The following is a 21,170-nucleotide window of genomic DNA, read 5'->3' on the forward strand; positions in this document are numbered from 1 at the left end:
ATTTATTTATTTATTTATTTATTCCACAGCTCAATCTTTAAGTGTCATTTCATTCATACGAAAGGCACAGTAGAAAAATATTGCACAAATCAATCTCAGGAGATCAGTGGTGAAGATCTTATGAACATGGCACAGGGATGTGTGAAATATATCCTTCCAAATTTGAAATAAAAATTGCGTGATGGATTTGTCCACTTAATCTGTTCATTGGATTATGAAAAAAAAATTAACAAATCGATGCATGTAGTTCAGCTATTTGCAAATCAGTGCCATAGGTTTGGATACTGCAATGCTCCATTCTGATTGGTTCTTACAGCTGTTCAACCCGTAACAAGAAGGTGCGGATCTCCATTGGCTTTAGTGTCACTTCCCATGATGAAGGCTCTCTGGCAGTGAGAGGAAGGGATTTTTCTGAAAGACAATTGAATCAAACACATTAATTCTGAATATATTTAAAGTTCTGATTACAGTGATTAGGCCTCTCACGATAAGGAACTTTTGTTGTGTGATATGTTGTCACAAAAAATTGTTGCAATAAGCGATATTATCATTTTATACTACTGATTTTATAATAATGCAAATAGCCATAAACACTATAAAATACTTATGATTCTTAAGGCTATTTAGATTCTAATATTTGATGTTAAAAAGGTAAATGTCCTATTGGGTAAATGTCCAATTATAAACGTTGACAGCAGTGAGGTAGTCCGTAAACATCATAGTAAGACAACTTTAATGTTATTTGTGAATTTGTAAATATATATACTGCAATGGCAAAAATGATTGAGGTCATGTCCAGGTATTACATGATCAGTAAATATAATAATTATTGTGACAGGCCTAACAGTGATGACAAATTGAGAAATGATCTACCAGTGTTCCATTGCAGGCGGATCATGTCCTCTTTCCACTGGTTTGCTCCTAAACTCATCTCAGACGCTCCCAGCACTTCCAGAGTAGAAAACAGCTTCTGCAAACACAGAGAAAGTTTTCATGATCAGTTTTAGCTTTGTACTTTAAGAAATCAGGCATTCAAGATAATTCTGTTGCTAACTTGTATAGTTCTCTGCCTCAAACACTTTAATGCTTTCTATGAAACTACTGACCGTATAAAAAAATCAGGAACGTTTTCTTACGTCCCACAGACAATAAGATTGATGAACAATCTTAAGAAGTTAAGTCAGTTGCACTGTTTGTGTTTTATCCTATTAATTTTTCATATGTGTGTTAATTTATAAACTAATTTCCTGCATCAGCTACTCAAATCACGCCAATCAGACGAATTCTAACTCACTTTAAAAATTCTTCACCTTGAAGTATCCCCCTTTCCCCCTTTCTACTTCTCCGCCTTCTCCTGATAGGGTGGCATGGCAGCCCAGTGGTTAGCACTGTCATCTCACAGCAAGAATGCCACTGCTTTGAGCCCTTACCGGGCCCATCGGCGTTTCTGTGCAGAGTCTGAATATTCTCCCTGTGCTTGCGTGGGTTTTCCCTGGTTTCCTCACACCGTCCAAAGACATACAATAAAAGTAAATTGACTAATCCAAAGTAGCGTCATAGACAACTCTTAGTCCGCTATCCCTCATAGCTGTTCCTAACACATTCACAAGAAGAGGAGTTCATCATTTATTAAATGTAAAAAAAAGTTCAATTATTACATATTTATTACAATTTTAAATGACTGCTTTCTTATTGCATGTAGTTTTGAATGAAATTATTACTCCAGTCATTATTGCTTTTATTAGTCTTACCATTAATAATAATAATAATAATTCATATTAAGAGTGATTTTTTGAAGGATCATGTGACTGAAGACTGGAGTAATGAAGCTGAAAATTCACCTGTAAAATCACTGGAATAAATGATTAAATTAAATGATAAACTACTTTTGAACAGTTATTTTATAGTGCAATAACGTTTCACAATTTGTACTGTATTTTTGATTAAATAAATTCAGCCTTGGTGAGCAGGAGAAGCTTATTTTAAAACTTTTAAAAATCCTACTGACCCCAAACTAGTAGTGTATATATGAAATTTGACGGGGAAAAAAATTTGAACTGTGAGAACTTGCAACCATGTGAAAAAAGTCAGAATAGTGAGATGTAAACGGGCAAATCTTGAGGTAAAAACTGCTGGATATAATGTCATAAACTGAGAAATAAAACTAGAAATAAAAGTCTACAATTAGGAAGAAAAAGAAGCTTGAAGATAAATGTTATAGTCTGAATCTGAAAAGATATACACTCGAGATTGAGACAGTCAAAAAAATGATACCTTTATATCTAGCAATGGGCTATATGCACAGCTAGAGTTTTAAAGCCAACAATAAACTTCCGGTGAAAGCTTAATGAGACTGTTTTCAATTTCACAAGGTTGTTTTTACAGCATGGATGTTGTAATTACAATACATTTAGTTAAACAGACTTAAGCATTCATTTAGTTCAAGCGTAAAAAGTGATGAAAGACCATTGTAACTGCTAGCGCACAAACTCCATTGAAAATACTGGGGTAAAATAAACATATTTTAAAGACATGGCGGGGGGAAATGGAATGGAAATGCAGTGCTTCTTGTCTGATCTGAGACCCACTTCATATTGTATATCTAATAGGCAGTGAAGATCGCTGGTTGTTAAAGAAATCAGATCTTAAACGTGACAATTCTGTAATGGAAAAACCTTAGGCTGCCTGGCTTAAACTTAAAAGTGTGTGCATGTACCCCAGTGAGTTTTTTTATCCTCATTTTAAAACATTTAAAACCTTTTTTTTTAATCATACCAACTCTATCTAAAAAAATGAATCTCCACAGTTAAAAAGAGTAAAGAAATAAATGAAAAACGTGTGTGTTTTATGCGTCACCTGTAGGTTGACAGTAACAGGCTGCGAGTGTGTTTTGCTCTCTTTGGCCTGGTACTGATGCTCCAGCCTGATCAGAACTGAATCTTTATCCCACTGTGACACTGTCAGCAGATGAACAGCAGGGGGCAGAGCAGCCTGAAGCCCAGAGAACTATATGGAAACGAAAAAACAACAGTCATTCATGATCATAAAGAAGCAGTTGAGTTCCTATATCAACTGATTATCCACAAACCTCCAGTTTAGTGCCGGGAGAAGGAGCACCGTCCTGGAAGGAGAGCAGGGGTTGGAACACCATGGACTGTGCGAGGGGTCTGTGGAGGTCAGCGGCTGCTTCTGGAGGACTGAGGGTCAGCAGCAGACGACCACGAGCCACTAAACCATGAGCAAACTCTCCCGGCTCAGACAGAGGCTCTCCAACGCCACGAAAATCATCATACAGAAGTCTCCTGTGCAGCTGAGGGAGAAAACCAAGAGATGTTAGCATTTCAAGACCACTGCGGTGTTTGACTTGTTGTCGGTTTGCACACTTCTTGGCAGAAAGGTTTAATGATCTGGACAAAATAGGGGGAGCAATACTCATACACCAATACACATACATATATACATACATACATACATACATACATACATACATACATACATACATAAATATACATACATACATACATACATACATACATGCATACATGCATACATGCATACATGCATACATACATACATACATACATAAATATACATACATACATACATACATACATAAATATACATACATACATACATACATACATACATACATACATACATACATACATACATACATACATACATACATACATACATACGAATCTAGTTATATGTAATAAGGAGAAAGTTAAGCTGCCATCACCAAAAAAAAAGGCTTTTTATATAAAGTATTAAATATATTTCAGTAGTTCAGTATGTATTGAATCCCTTATATAAAAGGCCTTTTTTTGCCAGCTTAAAGACGCCTCTCATACGGAGGATAAAGTCACAAGAATTGCTCTGGCAATTCAGGCAATAAATAAATATATATAAATATATTTAAATGTAAATATATAAATAATGTATGCACACACAACTTTTAAATATATCTCCTATATTTATAAAGTAAAAAAAAATAATATAATACAATTAAAAAAAGATAACACACAAAAAAAAATGGATGGTAAAAAAGGATAGTATGCAGATTAAAAAATACCTAATGGACACCTATCTAATGTAAGAAAAAATATATACTGTAAGGCAAACAAATAAATAAATAAAAATCAAACATATTTACTTAATTTGTCTTTATACAACATATTACCTTTTGTTATGCACTGAGAGCGCTTTAATATTGCACTGAATTAAGAGAGAGGTTGACAGATTTGGAAAAATGATTTTATTTTACCATGATTTCCAGTGAGCCGTTATATATGCTGCTGGCCCCTTGAGAACGGTCAGTCACCACTGTCAGCTGACGTTTGTCATCCTAAACACACACATACTAAATTATATTAGATATCTTGACATCTTCAGCTTCAGACTATTTATGAAAATCTGAGAAAGCGGAAGGTTGAGGACAGGAAAATAGAAAAGTACATTGAATAAAAGAGAATAAAAAAAAGCTGAAAATAGCTTAAATAGAAAAAAGTTAAATAGAATCTAGAATAAAAAGGAAACTGGCATTACTGAAGAACCTGCCTTAATGTAAGCACGAGAGTTGATTGGATAGTAGTTTCCAGCAATTGGCTCGGTCTGCTTCAAATCCCATGTGGGCCGATAATCTTTCCTTTAAAGACAAAACAACCTCAAAGATGACATTCTTACATTTACAGCTCACATATACAATACTGTTTTGAGTTCAGGGTCAGTAAGCATTATAAGCTCACCCACGGTGGAGTTTTTAAATACAAAATACAGTCATATTTTAAAATTATATTATTATTTAAATTAACTATTTTCTATTTTAATATACTTTTAAATGCAATTCATTTCTGTAATAGCAAAGCTGAATTTTTTTCAGTCTTTAGTATCTCAGTAATCATTCATTATTAGCACGATTTTTAAAATGAAGTGAAACAATTAGAGCTTTAGAAACGTTTTTCCTACAATGTAATGATCTAATAGAAGTGTTAATTTCTTGTAAATCTTTAACTGACTACATACTTGTGAACAGTAGTGTAGATGAATAGAATAAAAAATAAAAAAGGGATTTTTGGAGTTAGAAGATTAATACTACTAAATAATGTATGTTTTAAATAGTGTTAGAAGATCTTTTTTCAGTTTTAAATATTTCCCAAACAATGTATAATAGATCAAGGAAATTTTCACAGTATGTCTGATAATATTTTTTCTTCTAGAGAAAGTCTTATTTGTTTTATTTCGGCTTGAATAAAAGCAGTTTTTAATTTTTTAAACACCATTTTAAGGTCAAAATTATTAGCCCCTTTAAGCTATATATTTTTTCAATAGTCTACAGAACAAACTATCGTTATACAATAACTTGCCTAATTACCCTAACCTGCCTAGTTAACCTTATTATCCTAGTTAAGTCTTTTAATGTCACTTTAAGCTGTATAGAAGTGTTTAGAAAAATATCTAGTAAAATATTATTTACTGTCATCATGACAAAAATAAAATAAATCAGTTATTACAAAGGAGTTATTAAAACTATTATGTGTAGAAATGTGTTGAAAAAATCTTCTCTCCGTTAAAAAAAAATTGGGGAAAAAATAAACAGAGGGGCTAATAATTCAGGGGGGCTAATAATTCTGACTTCAACTGTACATACATACATACATGCATACATACATACATAAAACAGGCAATAGCTAAAAGGTCTTAGTATTGGAAAGTCAAGACCCAGTTGTTTTATAATAATAATAATAATAATAATAATAATAATAATAATAATTATTATTATTATTATTATTATCCTTTAATAAAACAGCACAGAAAGCAGTAAAAATAACCCTTTCACTTTTTTTTTCTCTCATAATATCAGTTCTACTTTGTAAACTCCTCACCGTCGCTCCAGAACTTCTCTGCCATTGGAATCAGTGTAGAAATAGCCAGAAGACTCGATGTCTGTGTCCAAACGTGTGATCACTTCTTTCCCTAAACCATCTCTGGAAAAGATGAAGACATCAGAGGTATGTAGCTTTACTTTCATTGTCATAAACCGGCCCTTGTATGCTTGCGTGTGTGTGTGTGTGTGTGTGTGTGTGTGTGTGTGTGTGTGTGTGTGGACTCACTCAACAGGCACGGGTCCTACAGTCCACTCTAGCTCCAGTTCCCTGCGGTCCTCATACAAACGCACCACCTGAGAGACCCACGGGCTGAACCGCTGCGTCACCTCCTGAACACTGTTGTACAGTGAGACCGCCTGGATTTCTGCAGTCTTGCTGATGATGAAGGGGTCTGAAGAGTTTGGTCTGAAGATGTAAGCGCCGGACGGCTGATGGCTCTCCTTGTTATTGCCAGCACTTGCATTGTACCTGTAATAAAAAAAAGCAAGAAAAAATTCACTATAGTTTAAAATTTTATTTAATCATTTATTCCAGTGATTTTAAAGTTGAATTTTCAGCTTCATTATTCCAGTCTTCAGTCACATGATCCTTCAGAAATCATTCTAATATTAATTATTATTATTATTATTATTATTATTATTATTATTATTATTATTATTATTATTATTATTATAGGTAATAGTAATAAAAGCAGTAATGACTGGAGTAATAATTTGATTTGAAACTACTTACAATAAGAAAGCAGTTATTCGAAATTTTAATAAATATTTATCAATTAAAAAAAAATTTTATTTAATAAATGCCGCCATGATAAACTACAAAAAAACATGAAAAAAAAAAAAAACTGACCCCAAACTTGACCAGTAGTGTACATTATACATGTCTGATTCTGAACCATAAAACCAGCTATTGGTTGCATATGTATGTTTGTGGGATTAGCAAAAATACACTGTATTACAGTATGTAGTAAAAAAAACATATTGATATTTTTTTATACCAAAAATAATTTGATTAAATATATTTATATAAATTTATATAAATATAAATATACATTAACATATATTTTAATACACCCAAGTTATTATACTAACTGATATTAATTTCCTTCCACAGAAAACTTCATTTTTGATTAGTAATATGCAGTGCTAAGTACTTAATTTGTTGTTAAAGTTGATTTTCTCAACAAAAATGTATTATTAGTATTATCTTTTAGATTTTTTTTAACTATCAGATTCCAGATTTGGTTATGACTGGTTTATGACTTATGACTGGTTTTGTGGTCCGACAGGGTCAAATATTACTAATATTTATAGTTATTAACTGTCATCTCATCTGTGTAATTAAATGTGCTGAATTCAACCACAAAAAGCTAAATATTTCTTAAAGCTTTTCACTAAAGTTGCCATTTTGTCCAATACGTATGAAAACATTATGTCTAGCCTTTTTTATGCTCTTATTTTTAATTACAAATATACAAAAATGAATACAAATTTGTGTATTAGATTTTGGTAAGACATTAAAATAATCTTTCTGCTTTTCTAAAAAAGTCATCTATGATTATTGTACATCTAGTATCAAATATAATATGTTAAATGTGATATCCTAATTATACATACTGTTTATTTGTAAAATTCTTACAACAACATCAAGCCATTTTAATAATTTAGTTTTAATTTCGTTTTTTTTTTCTATGAAATATAAGAACTTTAAAAAAAACAGAGAGGTGTAATATCGACAAAATTATACTGGCATATTTTTGTTGATTTTGAAAACACTTCATTTGTTCTTGTTTGCTTTTTAGCATACTAATGATTATGACTAATAAATTGATGCCTAATAGAAGCTAAAAAGCATTTACAATATTTGTGTATACAATAAATACAGCACAGCAGTAATGCTTTGCAGATTCACATGCAAAAATGTACAATACAGAGTCACTACCATACTCGCAAATAATTAGACATAAACAGGTAGGTACTCAAACATATTTCAGAGAATAGTATAGTATTACATTGTAGATATACTAAAGTCATATAAAAAAACAAAAAGGTAATACTATGGTACACACAAACTGAATCAGCCTGAACTGACCAATAGAAGTTTTGTGCGAGTCGAATGGTTTGCTGCGTCTCCAGGTTTGTCAGGCTGCTCAGAAGACCAGTGGTGCTGTCAAACGTCACCTTCAAGAACTATAATATACACACAGAGGAAAGTATTCATCATTTATGGCAACTGAAAAATGAAATTTTAAAAATTTGTAATTTACGTAAGTGTAATTTAACAATAGCAAGTCCTTGTTTTTAATCAATTCGGAAACCATCAAAAATTTCAATTACTTGGCTGTAAAAAAAAATTACAAATAAATAAATTAGTAATTACTTAATAACTAAAATAAAACTAAACTAAATAACTAAATTATAAAATATATTTAAAATAATAAAATACATTTTAAAATAATAATAATAAAAAATAAATAAATAAATCCAAAAAATAAATAAATAAATTCAAAAATAAATAAATGAACTAAAATAAATATAAATATAAATATAAAAATAACACAAATAAATGAATTAAAATAAATATAAATATGAATATAAATATAAAAATAACACAAATAAATGAATTAAAATAAATATAAATATGAATATAAATATAAAAATAACACAAATAAATGAATTAAAATAAATTAAAAATAAATAATTAAATATACACACACACACACACACACACACACATAAATAACACAAAATAATTTAGACATAAGATTACAATAAAGAAAAATCTGAATTGTGAAAAAATTCTATAAAAATAGCAAGTGTCATACCTGAACAACTGTTTTCCACATTAAATTGCTTATTGAACACCAAATCAGCATATTAATGTTTTCTGAAGACTTTAAACTCAGCTTTGCATCATCACAGGAACATATCTTTCTAAAAGGCTGACTAAACTAAACTAAACTGATTTTACATGTATATTCGCGCATTTCCTTCATTTACCTTGTTTTGAATAGAGGACGGGACTGCATTTTTAGATCTGGATACTGGAGGCTGATCCTGAACCATGGAGACGATGTACGTACTGTAACCAAGAGGAGGGGCTTCAACCTGGAACACCAGCTCACTTTTAGCAAAACCTCTGCTCTGCCTCACTTCCTGTGCAGACTTAGACAGTGGAATGACCTGACAGACAGCAACAGAAACAGAGATAAGGAAATGTTATTGATTTTACATCACAAATTAAACATATATACGGTACATACACATTTTACTACAAAAAAAATCCACAACTTTTCCAAGACTTCCAAGTAAATTGTCATGACCTAATGTTTCAAGTAATGTCATGGTAAATAATAGGAAAAACAGTGCAAGTTCAAATTAATTACAGCATATTGTAAAACAGGCGACAACCTATTTACTTGACATTTGTTTCTATGTATAATTTACTTAGATAATGCGTACACAGCACTAATAATGTAGTAGTGGTGTTGTATCAGTAAAGACAACTAACCTATATTCAAGTATTCAGATATTTGTTAAACAAATTTCCATTACTTTTCCAAAAATTTGTAGGTTTTTCCTGTTTTTCCAAAACTTTTCCAGGCCTGGAAAATGCCATGTCAAAATTCCATAACTTTTATTGGTTTTCCATGACCGAATGAAAATATTTTAGTAATTAAACACAAGTTATAATGACTTATTGTTTATAAAGAGTCAATTTATCGAATAGTAAGTTTATTTATTAATAATTAATCAGTCAAACATACTTCTAAAATCAACAAATAAAATTTTGTTTTGCCCAAAAAATTAAGGCAGATTTACATTTTGTAATAATGTTTTAGGGGCGACGCGGGGGTGCAATAGGTAATGCTGTCGCCTCACAGCAAGAGAGTTGCTTGTTTGAGCCTCTGCTGGGTCAGGTGGCATTTCTGTGTGGAGTTTGCATGTTCTCCCCGTGTTCGTGTGGGTTTCCTTCTGGTGCTCATTTCCCCCACAAGTCCAAAAACATGCGGTACAGATGAATTTGTGAAGCTAAATTGTCTGTAGTGAATGAGTGTGTATGGATGTTTCCCAGTGATAGGTTGCAGCTGGAAGGGCATCCGCTGCGTAAAACATATGCCGGATAAGTTGGCGGTTTATTCCACTGTGGCGACCCCCGATTAACAAAGGGACTAAGCCGATAAGAAAATGAATGAATGAATAATGTTGTTAAACTATTTATGTTTGATCAATGGGTCTTAATAAAAGCTCAAATTAAATCTGTTCACCATATAAAGCGACCATGTGAACCTCTGCTGTAAACCTTGATTAGACTGCATGACTCAAATAGAGAAATATTTGATTAAAATATATATTTAATTGTGTTTCAAAAATGAATAAAAGTCTTGTGGGTAAGTAATTAATAGGTAAAATTTATATTTTGGGGTGAACTACTTCTTTTAACTTTAGTAAACACAGTTACAAACCTCACTGTCCACTGCTTTCCCATTGGCATCAGTAACATTGTACACTGAACCATTTACGGGCAAACGAACCGGCCACCTTACAGTCCGGCCCAGAGGATTGTACACATTCATAGAGAACTGAGAGAAAAAAATAAAATAAAAGAATGATCATTATTCAACAGTAAATGTACTTTTTCTTTTCTACAAATTAATGTAATCTGTGTGTTGTACCTTATGGCTGCTTTCTGTGAGGGGACACACACTGATGTTGAGGTGTTCACAAAACATGCGTGGAGCTTCAGAACCACTGAGAACGGCCAGAGAATTACTCACCAGTACCTGCACCAAGAAAGAAAATTGAATTCATTTCTAAAAAGGTGTTTAGCACTATTTTGTGTAAAAATATAAATATTAATAAAATATATATTTTTTAGATACTATAATATATATAATAAAATACTACTTTTAGTGGTACTTTTTACATTATTTTTACGTTTATTTGCATATATATCAGTGATTTATCATCATTTACCATTTATATATTAAATAAGATTCTCAATTTTTTAACCATCAGATACCAGATTTGGTTTTGACAGGTTTATGACCATAAAAATTTATATTAAAAAGATTCAAAGCAGGCATTTACAATATCAACAAAAAATGGCTCATCAATAAAATTAAGGGCTCTATCTAGTCGCAGAATCTAAAGATCATGGTGCAAAAGCATTAAGAGTGTGTCAGAATCCACTTTTGTTATTTTATGGTTGGAAAAATATGCTCTGCGCCCTGGCACATGGTCTAACAGGGTTGTGCTTATTCTTTTAATGAGTTATGGGTGTGTTTTGAGCATAACGTGCATTAAATCAGTCTCATCTCCCATTCCTATTAAGAGCCAGTTGTGTAACGTCGTGGGGCATTTGCTATTTACATGGCGGACTTTGTTAGTGGAAAAACGGAATGCTTCACTATTGAGAAAACAAAAATATAAATATTAATTAAATATATTTTTTAGATACTATATATATATATATATATATATATATATATATATATATATATATATATATATATATATATATATATATATATATATATATATATATATATATATATATATAAATAAATACTACTTTTAGTGATTAGTGGTATATTATTTATACATTTATATGAATATATATCAGCAATTTATCATTATTTACTATTTCTAAATATTTCTTTTAAAAGGGGACCTGTTATGCAAAAATCAGTTTTACAAGGGGTTTAAACACAGTTGTGTGGCAGCAGTGTGTGAATATAGCTAGCCTCTAATGGTAGAAATTAACTAATTATAATTATTTGTGTCATCAGAGGGGGAAAGTCCCACCCATTAGTGATGATCTCTCCCTCATTAGCATAGACAGCCCTGAGTGAGAAGCAGCTGTCTACCAATAGAGTGTTTTGAATCTGCCGCTAAGGTGACATAAACATTTATAGCTCTGCCCTCTTTTGAAAAGAGCACAATCTCATTTGAATTTAAAGCGACAGTCACCAAAACGGCACAGTTTGGATCAAAGCCTATAAGGGGCAGTTTCAAAGGGTCATAAAAAATTATTTGTGAGGTATTTTGAGTTGAAACTTCACATGCACACTCTAGAGACATCAATGACTTATGTCACATCTTGTTAAAAGGGGCATAATAGGAACCCCTTAAATAACAATTTTTTTTGCGTTTTTAATCAACTATACTATATGCCTGACGAAGGTCGGGAGAGCTAAACATTACATTTAATAAATCTTTAAGAAAGTTTTGATAGAGTGCGGGATTGCTTGTTTGTTTGCTTTTCGCACACTTTGATATGGTATTTAACTACACTAAAATGAAATCTGACATTAGGAAAAATTAGGAAGACAGATAAAAAAAAAATCCACATGTATGTTTAAAAACCAAAACAGTAATTCTATGTCATTTCCACGTGTTCTGATTGTTTTATTTTATCCATTTCTTTCTTATTTAAAATGTTAGACAGCAGACCTCACAATGTGCCCAGCCTGTAGCGAGTCTCCTAGCGTAGTCGTTTGCCACATGCTGTTTCTCTGTCCCAGACACGGCATCATGATGTTGGGCAACACCCATCGCCCGCCCTGAGCCAAAGGAGAAGATGTCAAACAGACCAGTGCATTAAAGCCAACCAAAGAGATTTATTTTACAGCAGATGTAGACTTACTCATGGTATCACTGTCCCCTTCACCAAAAGGTCCTGATGTAGATTTGGGCCCCCCAAGCACCTCCAGCTGGTTGCATGTCTAGAATAACAACAAGACAGGTTACAAAAAGTGATGTTTTAGATGTGTTAGATGTATTTTAGTTTTTCCAGAATCTGAAATTAACTGAAAAGGGTCTTAATGTTAGACTTTTCTAACTGTTCTAATGAAGACTAAAATTGTTATATTTGAAAAACAAAACCAAATTTGATATATTAATCAAGTTAATAATAAAATCTAATTTACTGCACATAAGTCACTACTTATTCAACGTTTTAAATAGCAGAATTATGTTTGGATTATCAATAGTTTACCAAAACAATGTCTGAAATTACATGTTCATAACTTATCAACACTTTTTAAAAATAATTAAGACATCAGTATCAAGGTTAAATAAAATTATATTGAAAGTGGAATACTGTTGCGGTCCAGTATTTATTTATTTAATTATTATATTATTATTATTTTTAGTAAGTTATGTTTCCTTGATGTTAATTGGTATTTCTTTTTCTTTGAGACTAACTCCGCCTTGCACCTGGGGATAATTTTGTGTTGTCGCCTTTATAAGCGGAAGCGGCATGTGCGTCTGGGTGGCTCTTTGTGTTTCCAGCGCATGTCTGGCTGATCCTCCTCTTTTGCTTTGTCGCGAGCATGACCGGTACTTGTTGAGAAATCTCTATGTATCCTTGCCCACCTGATGAAGGTTTGAGAGTTCTGTGCACTTCTTGAGCAGTTGATCTGAGTTATGTCATGTTTGTTTGTTTCTTTTACTATTTTGATTGAGTAAAAATTGTCGTTAGGTTAATTATATATTTTTCTGTTGCCATTATATTTTTCTTCTGGAAAAGACATGCATTTTTGTCTCCAAATAAACAGAGAATTGACTTTATTGAATTGTGGGTATTTTTTATGTTGATGACCCCTCCCTAGACGAGCATTATAAAACAGGGTTCTTAACAATACAATCCATATATTTAGCAAAATCTGGTTTCTATAGCTTTTTATATACATTTAAGAAGACTTGGAGAGTCTTTCTGCAAATGAAACAATTAATGAGATTAAGTAACTAAACAATTAATATAATAATTTATAAAGGTGTTTAAACATACCTAATCTGTTTTAAAGAGTGCAAAAACAGCATTTATTCTTCATGGTAAAACTGTCAAAATTATAATTTTGAGATGTTTTATATTAAGAAAAACAAAAAGTTTCTTGCATTAACGCACTACATTTACGTTTATGCATCATAGACTAAAAAGATTGCTCTTCAGATTGATGAATCCATATCACTACTGACTAAAATCAAAAATTCAATAGTGCCAACTGAAAACTAGATGTGCCACATTTTGTGCATAAACTGGCCACTATTAACTATTAAAACGATTAAAATGTGCCTTCGGAGTAAAGCGAACTAAACATCAATAATCTTGGCCTTTCAAAAACTATATTATCAGTTACATAATCAAAAATAATCTACTAAAAATTTAGTTGTGGGCATCACCTGTAGTCGGCTGTTGCTAAGTCTCTCGTATAACTTCAGTGCTGGTCGACTGGTAAAGTAACCAGTCCAGAAATCATGAGCATCATCAGCATATGGGAAAAAATCATCCGTCTTCATAGGCCTAAGACAAACCAAGACAGAGAAATGTCAAAAAAACATTTGAGAGGTATTATACTAGTATCAGATGATTGTTTAATATGACTTATTTAATTAGATTTGCCCACTAACCAGGTGAAGTTGGCCAGGTTGAGTTCCTGCAGGTAGCAGGACGGTGTTGAATAAAGCACGTTCACCTTGCTCCCTTTGGCTTGAAGTGCGTTTACATACTTGATCAGTTTATCCATATTTTTATACCACAGATTGGCATTTTCATACTGGAAGTCTGAGCCCATGGTCATGATGATGTGGTTTGTCTTATAAAAGTCAGCCTGAGAAGAGAAATCAATTGATGACAGCTTTATATACAATATGAATGTGTAAACTATGTAGTGTAGCATTACCGTTTACGTACCTGCTTATGGGAAGCATTCAAAAACTTTTGCACAATCTCATCCACATTGTAGTCCTCCAGGTCTGGGTCGTCTCTAATGGGGGCATCATTACACGACTGGTCCCAGCAGAAGCCCTCAGGAGGGTTATAGCCATTGGGGAGAACCCCTTTAAAGATTACAATCTGTCAATACCTCTGAGTGTTTAAGATAAATTATAATACTGATGCATACATATATTATTTATAATATAAAGCAATGAAAAAAATTAATAGATCACTTGAAAGTTCTTAGTTTCTCTAAATTTATTAATTAGGAGTTTAAACAATTAATCAACACTCTTACTTATAAAGCCTTTTAAAAACACAGAAAGTGAACCAAAGTGCTGTACAGAAGACTAGTCTCAGTAGGACATAAAATAAAATCTCAGATTAACCTAAAGTCAGTTGTAAATTGTTTAAACATACCTAATCTGTTTTAAAGAGTGTAAAAACAGTATTTATTCTTTATGGTAAAATCAAAAGCAAAAAGTTTCTTGCATTTATTAAGGCACTACATTTACGTGGATGCGTCATAGACTAAAAAGATTGCTCTTCAGATTGATGAATCCATATCACTATTGACTAAAATCAAAAATTCAATAGTGCCAACCGAAAACTAGTTGGGGTCCATTTGACCTCAACACATAAAACCTCCATTCATTTATTTTCTTTTCGGCTAAGTCCCTTTATTAATCAGGGGTCGCCACAGCAGAATGAACCGCCAACTTATCAAGCATATGTAGCGCATGTCTTTGAACTGTGGGGGAAACCGGAGCACCCGAAGGAAATCCCCATAAACACGGGGGGAACATGCAAACTCCACACAGAAATGCCAACTGACCCAGCCGAGGCTCGAACTAGCTTGCTATGAGGTGATCATGCTACCCACTACGCGGTGCCACCCAGAAAACTAGATTTTAAAAGGTTTGTGTCAAGTAATTTATGCATTTTGTTGACAACTTAAACATCCATTTGAATAAACCACGTATTTACAGATACTAAACGTTGAATGGAGTCAATCTGACTCCTTGAACAATAAAAAAAATGCTAATATTTTTTTTTTTTCTACAAGGTCTAAAAAAATGTCTTGCAAATTTTAATTAAAAATATTGTCATCCAGATACAATAATTTTATATAGTTAATATACAGGTTATATGTTGTTGCTATAAGTTAATATATAGGGTTTTTCCACCTAATATTGTTTTCATAACTCTTCTGACATTAAGTTGGTATTGTGTCATCTACTATATATATATATATATATATATATATATATATATATATATATATATATATATATATATATATATATATATATGTGTATGTATGTATGTATGTATGTATACACATACATATACACACACACACGTTTGAAGTCAGAATTATTAGCCCCCCCCCCCTGTTTATTTTTTTTCCCCTAATTTCTGTTTAACGGAGAGAAGATTTTTTTTTTTTTTTTTTAAAGCTTAAAGTAACATTAAAGGCTTAACTAGGTTAATTAGGTTAACTAGGCAGGTTAGGGTAATTAGGCAAGTTATTGAATAATGATGGTTTGTTCTGTAGACTATCAAAAAAAAATATATAGCCTAAAGGGGCTAATAATTTTGACCTTAAAAATGTTTTTTTTTTAAATTTAATCTGCATTTATTCTAGCCGGAATAAAACAAATAAGACTTTCTCCAAAAGAAAAGATTGTATTATCAGAAATACTGTGAAAACTTCCTTGCTTTGGTAAACATCATTTGGAAAATATATTTAAAAAAAGCATAATATACAGATATATATAAACATAAACATGTCTGAAAGAATGGCACAATTTTTATTATGTTATGCAAAACCAAGCACTCTAAATGATAACATTTTTATTCTGAATTAGGAAGAAATGTCATGAGTAGTTTGCAGAATAAACCAAAATCTAAAATTTACTCTAAATTTAGACTGTAAAAAGTCATAAGACAAAAACTCATAACAACAAATGTTTTTATTTGTGTTACTTTAACTTATTTAACTAAGTTAATCAGGTTTCATCTAATGCTTTTAAGTTATACAAAGTTTAACTTTATATTTTTAGTCTGTTTAATTCATGCAAGTTCAAATTTAAATTCAATTAAATTCAGTGAGCTGCAAGACTTTTTTACAGAGTAAATCCAGAAAAGCTGAGCATTTAAGAGGTCTGTTAAACTTTCCAGAGCTGTAAAACATATTTCATAAGTGCAGCAACAATATAATACAGTAAAACATTACATAACCCTTCAGAAATCATTATAACATACATGTATGAAATGTAAAACGCTGGTAGTGTTTCTACATCAAAAAACTGAAATACCTGTGAAGAGATCAGCAATAGGTGGAGTCAGGCTTTCACTGGCCCTCCAGAGCATTTCCATCTCTTTGGTCTTCATCCTGTGGTCCTTGTCCTGGTAGTCCAAGCGACCAAAGAAGAAGCCGTCATAGCCCATCTGTAAACAAATTAGAGCAGAGCCATCAGCAGCTTTATATATTAGAACATGGTCTGTAATGCCAGATAACGTGCCATGGCTACCTGAGCAAAGATGGAGGCGTGTTCTCTGGCGTGTCCGAAAGGGTCAATGTGCCAGGCCACCCGGGGACGTCCACACTCTCCAAAAGTGTCATTGAGGAATCGCAGCCCCAGAGTCATCTGATCAATGACAGCGCTGTAGTGTGTGGTCGCCTCATCGCTCATGCACCAGCCACCATTTATGAACTCAAGACGACCTATGAAGAACGAATCTCTTATAAGTAAATAATAATTTCAATGTGTTTAGAGGGATTAAGTATTAAGAATAACAATAATATATTCATACAGTTGCAGTCAGAATTATTAGATTCTATACATTTTTTCCACAATTTCTGTTTAGCTGAAGTTTTATTTTTCAGCACTAGGGTAGTCGCGATACCATTAATTCATGTTACAATACTATACCAGCTGAAGTATCATAAAACCAAGTAGTATTGCGATACTGTAATTCATAACTCAAATCTATGAAATAAAGAAAATTGTCACAAATAATATATTTTGTTATAATAGGTCTATTTGAATTTAATTCACATTCTCCTTTTTTACTGAAAAAAAAAGCATATTTGCACGTCACTTCACCTAAAATGTATTAGTTCTTTTTGTTTATTTTGTAGATAACTGACCAACAAAAAAATACATAAAAATAAAGATACAAATTATGCCAAATAACATTATAAAAAGAGCCTTTTTCCAACAAAATTAGGCTTTATGAGGTGGTCAAAAATTGCTTCAATGTTTCCTGTTGCTATTTTGAGTTTTTCATCTCTTGTTTTTTTTTTGTTTTTTTTCAGTCTTATCAGGTAACAAAGTAATTGAAATTTTCACATTGTGAGTCGCTCTTTTTAAGAGATTGTTGCGGTTGTCGTAGCTATTAAATCATATTGACAGGAACAGAAATGAACTGATTCAGATTCTAACTGAAGCGTCCGAAAACGTGCAATAGGCTACCATAAAAGGCACAAATTCTACACAGTTTTGCAACCTTAAACGGCTTCATAGCCTATTCAAATAAAATGGTTTATTATTGCATGAATGTGTGAGCATTTTAGTGACTTTTCCACATGCAACATGATGTATTGTAGATAGACCATTAATGACGACACTACTGTTTACAAAAACAGTGGCACCGCCAATATTTTGGAGCTATAGTATCTCGATTCTACCATAGTACTGGTAAACCGTGCAACCCTATTCAGCACATTTCTAAAGATAATAGTCTTAATGATTAATTTTTAACTAATTAATAATAAACAATCTTTTATTTTTTCCATGATGACAGAACATAATATTTTACTAGATATTTTTCAGGATACTAGTATTCAGCTTAAAGTGTTACTTAAAGGCTTAACTAGGTTAATTAGGTTACCTAGGCAAGTTAGGGTAATTAAGCAAGTCATTGTATAATAATGGTTTGTTTTGTAGACAGTCGAGAAAAAAAATATTGCTTAAGGGGCTAATAAGAATGACCTTAAAATGTTTTTGGTTTTTTTTTTTTTTTTTTGTCTTTTTTTTTTTTTTATAAACTGCTTTTATTCTAGTCGAAAAAAAATAAGTAAAATTTTCTTTAGAAAAACAAAATATTATAGGAGATACTGGGAAAATGTCCTTGCTCTGTTAAACATCATTTTGGAAATATTTGAACTAGAAAAGAAAAACTGACAGGAGGAGCTAATCATTTTGACTTCAAATGTATATATAGTGCACAGCATCAAGGAGCACACCGCCTTTTGAAATTGTATATTTTTGAAAAATTTTGTTGAAATTTTGTAGGTTGCAATTTTAAAAAAAAAATATTTTGATTGAATTTAATTGTATTAGCTTTCTAAAATACATCTAAATATATCTAAACGTTCTGTGACTATAATATTATTTTAATAAATATATCTATTTAATAAATCTGTTTTGTTTAAATGCGCCAATATTAATTTTCAAAATGGGGTATACCCAATTATGCTGAGCACTGTGTATGTGTGTATGTGTATGCATGTGTGTATATATATATATATATATATATATATATATATATATATATATATATATATATATATATATATATATATATATATATATATATATATATATATATATATATATATATATATATATATATATATATATATATATATATATATAATGCTTAGAAATGTGTTGGAAAAAAAAAATCTTCTTTCCGTTAAGCAGAAATTGGGGAAAAAATAAACAGGGGGGCTAATAATTCTGACTTCAACTGAATGCATGCATATATATATACATATATATATATATATATATATATATATATATATATATAATTTCTGACACCCACCAATGTTGAATATAGTAGTAGAAAAGAATTTTAAGAATTCAGCTTGTGAGGAAAATATTTTTGTTCATTTTAACCCCATATTTTTTAGAAAGTCATTGCTACATTATATTTCTTTCACTTATTAATGATATATTTCATCTATATTATTTGTTATTAACTATAAATAATTTTTTTGTATAAAATATTTTTTGATTTTATAATTTTTCACTCATCCAGGACATCTGATAATGTGGGAAATATTGTATTTTAAAACTTTTATTGCTTTTAACCACACACTACATTACTCAGTTTTTACCCTCAATAAATTTTTCTATATGTTCTGCAAAACAAAACCCCTCCTCACCCTCATTGACCAGCTGGGTTACAATGCGGCGTGTGCTCTGGTTCTGCTGTCTCCACCAGCGATAAAAGAAGGCAGTCTCAACATAGATAAAGCGTCGGGCTGGATCCTTCTGTAGCTGATCTATCACTGAGTCCAGAATATACTGAACACCTGCATGCTGGATGTTATTTCGGTCTGAGGAAAAAAAAATGCAATGACTGTAATCAAACACTGAGGTTTGGGGTTTATTTTCATGCATGCACAAGCCTAACGCAACTTTCAACTTAGTTTTGTATGGTGTGATGTTAAACATTAAGTTTTACTATCACAAAGCATTGCCGATATCATATGACAAGCAGCACGTAATGCTTATGGTCAGTCATGCAAACAATGTGATCTATGGTCATATAAATGCAAGTTACAAACAAACACTTTTAACTCAAAAACGAACAGAACTTCACCTCCATAAAAGTACTGATCCACAGTCTTGAGCCAGCCGACATCATCATGTGTGTGTGGAACCAGATGGACGTTCAGCATGGATGGCTTTGTGGCTGGACATGACTGCAAAAACACAACCAGATCAACATCAGTAGAGAGATACAAAAGTAATTTACCTAACATTTTTACTTCCTCATTCTGCAAACATTTCCTCTTTACTTTAATGAGAAACAAACAGCATATTTAATATGAGAATATGATGAATGAATATGAATATATTTCAGAATTAGCATGCATTCAATAACTTGCTTAATTAGGTTTATTGACAATTCAATCAAGAGCAACAACCAATCAAAAGGAGATTAGTAAATAAAGTACATCGTTCTTTTATATGAAGTATTGTTGTAGTTCATAGTTCACTATACTAAATAACTAATATGGCATTTATAATTTATTTTATATTTCCAACATTCTTTTTAAACGTGTGTATGTATGTTTGTATGTATGTATGTATGTATGTATGTATGTATGTATGTATGTATGTATGTATGTATGTATGTATGTATGTATGTATGTATGTATGTATATATATATATATATATATCCCTCAGCTGTTTTCACATTTAGCCTAGTCTTTATGGGTTACCTCTGAAGACTACAATGACGATTCACCCTGTGAACCAACACTCACCTTATAACCGCAGATGGAGTTTCGACCCGTGGGCAAAGAAAACACAAGTGAAAAACAAAACAAGAGCAGAAAACTAATGTGGAGCCATGGTTCCGAAGCCATGATGAAAATGAAACTGCCCTCACATGACAGCCTAAATTTGTGCTTGTATCACGTGATTTCTGGAGCCACATTTTCACAACAGTCAAAATAAAAGTCCTTAAATAGAAGGCAAATAAAATAAAATGTAATCTAATGAAACATTAGAAAGATTATATAATCAGAAACT

General features: G+C 31.7%; 1 protein-coding gene across 1 annotated transcript; it reads right to left on the bottom strand.

The window, feature by feature from the left end:
- Window positions 1-14: 14 nt before the first annotated feature.
- On the bottom strand, window positions 15-21,028 carry man2b1 (mannosidase, alpha, class 2B, member 1). The gene is made up of 22 exons (XM_056467895.1): window positions 20,903-21,028; window positions 20,232-20,334; window positions 19,792-19,965; window positions 17,147-17,340; window positions 16,931-17,063; window positions 14,586-14,731; window positions 14,303-14,502; window positions 14,075-14,195; window positions 12,537-12,615; window positions 12,344-12,453; window positions 10,564-10,671; window positions 10,354-10,470; window positions 8,888-9,070; window positions 7,980-8,077; window positions 6,114-6,356; window positions 5,886-5,987; window positions 4,561-4,648; window positions 4,268-4,348; window positions 3,089-3,310; window positions 2,857-3,006; window positions 874-970; window positions 15-411 (listed from the first exon to the last, which is right to left on the bottom strand). Exons 1-22 carry the CDS (start codon window positions 21,002-21,004, stop codon window positions 311-313), a joined length of 2,952 nt encoding a protein of 983 aa, XP_056323870.1. The 5' UTR covers window positions 21,005-21,028; the 3' UTR covers window positions 15-310.
- Between the last annotated feature and the right edge of the window lie 142 nt (window positions 21,029-21,170).

The sequence above is a fragment of the Danio aesculapii genome, chromosome 11 (genome assembly GCF_903798145.1).
Source record: "Danio aesculapii chromosome 11, fDanAes4.1, whole genome shotgun sequence".
In the NCBI taxonomy this organism is placed as follows: Eukaryota; Metazoa; Chordata; class Actinopteri; order Cypriniformes; family Danionidae; genus Danio; species Danio aesculapii.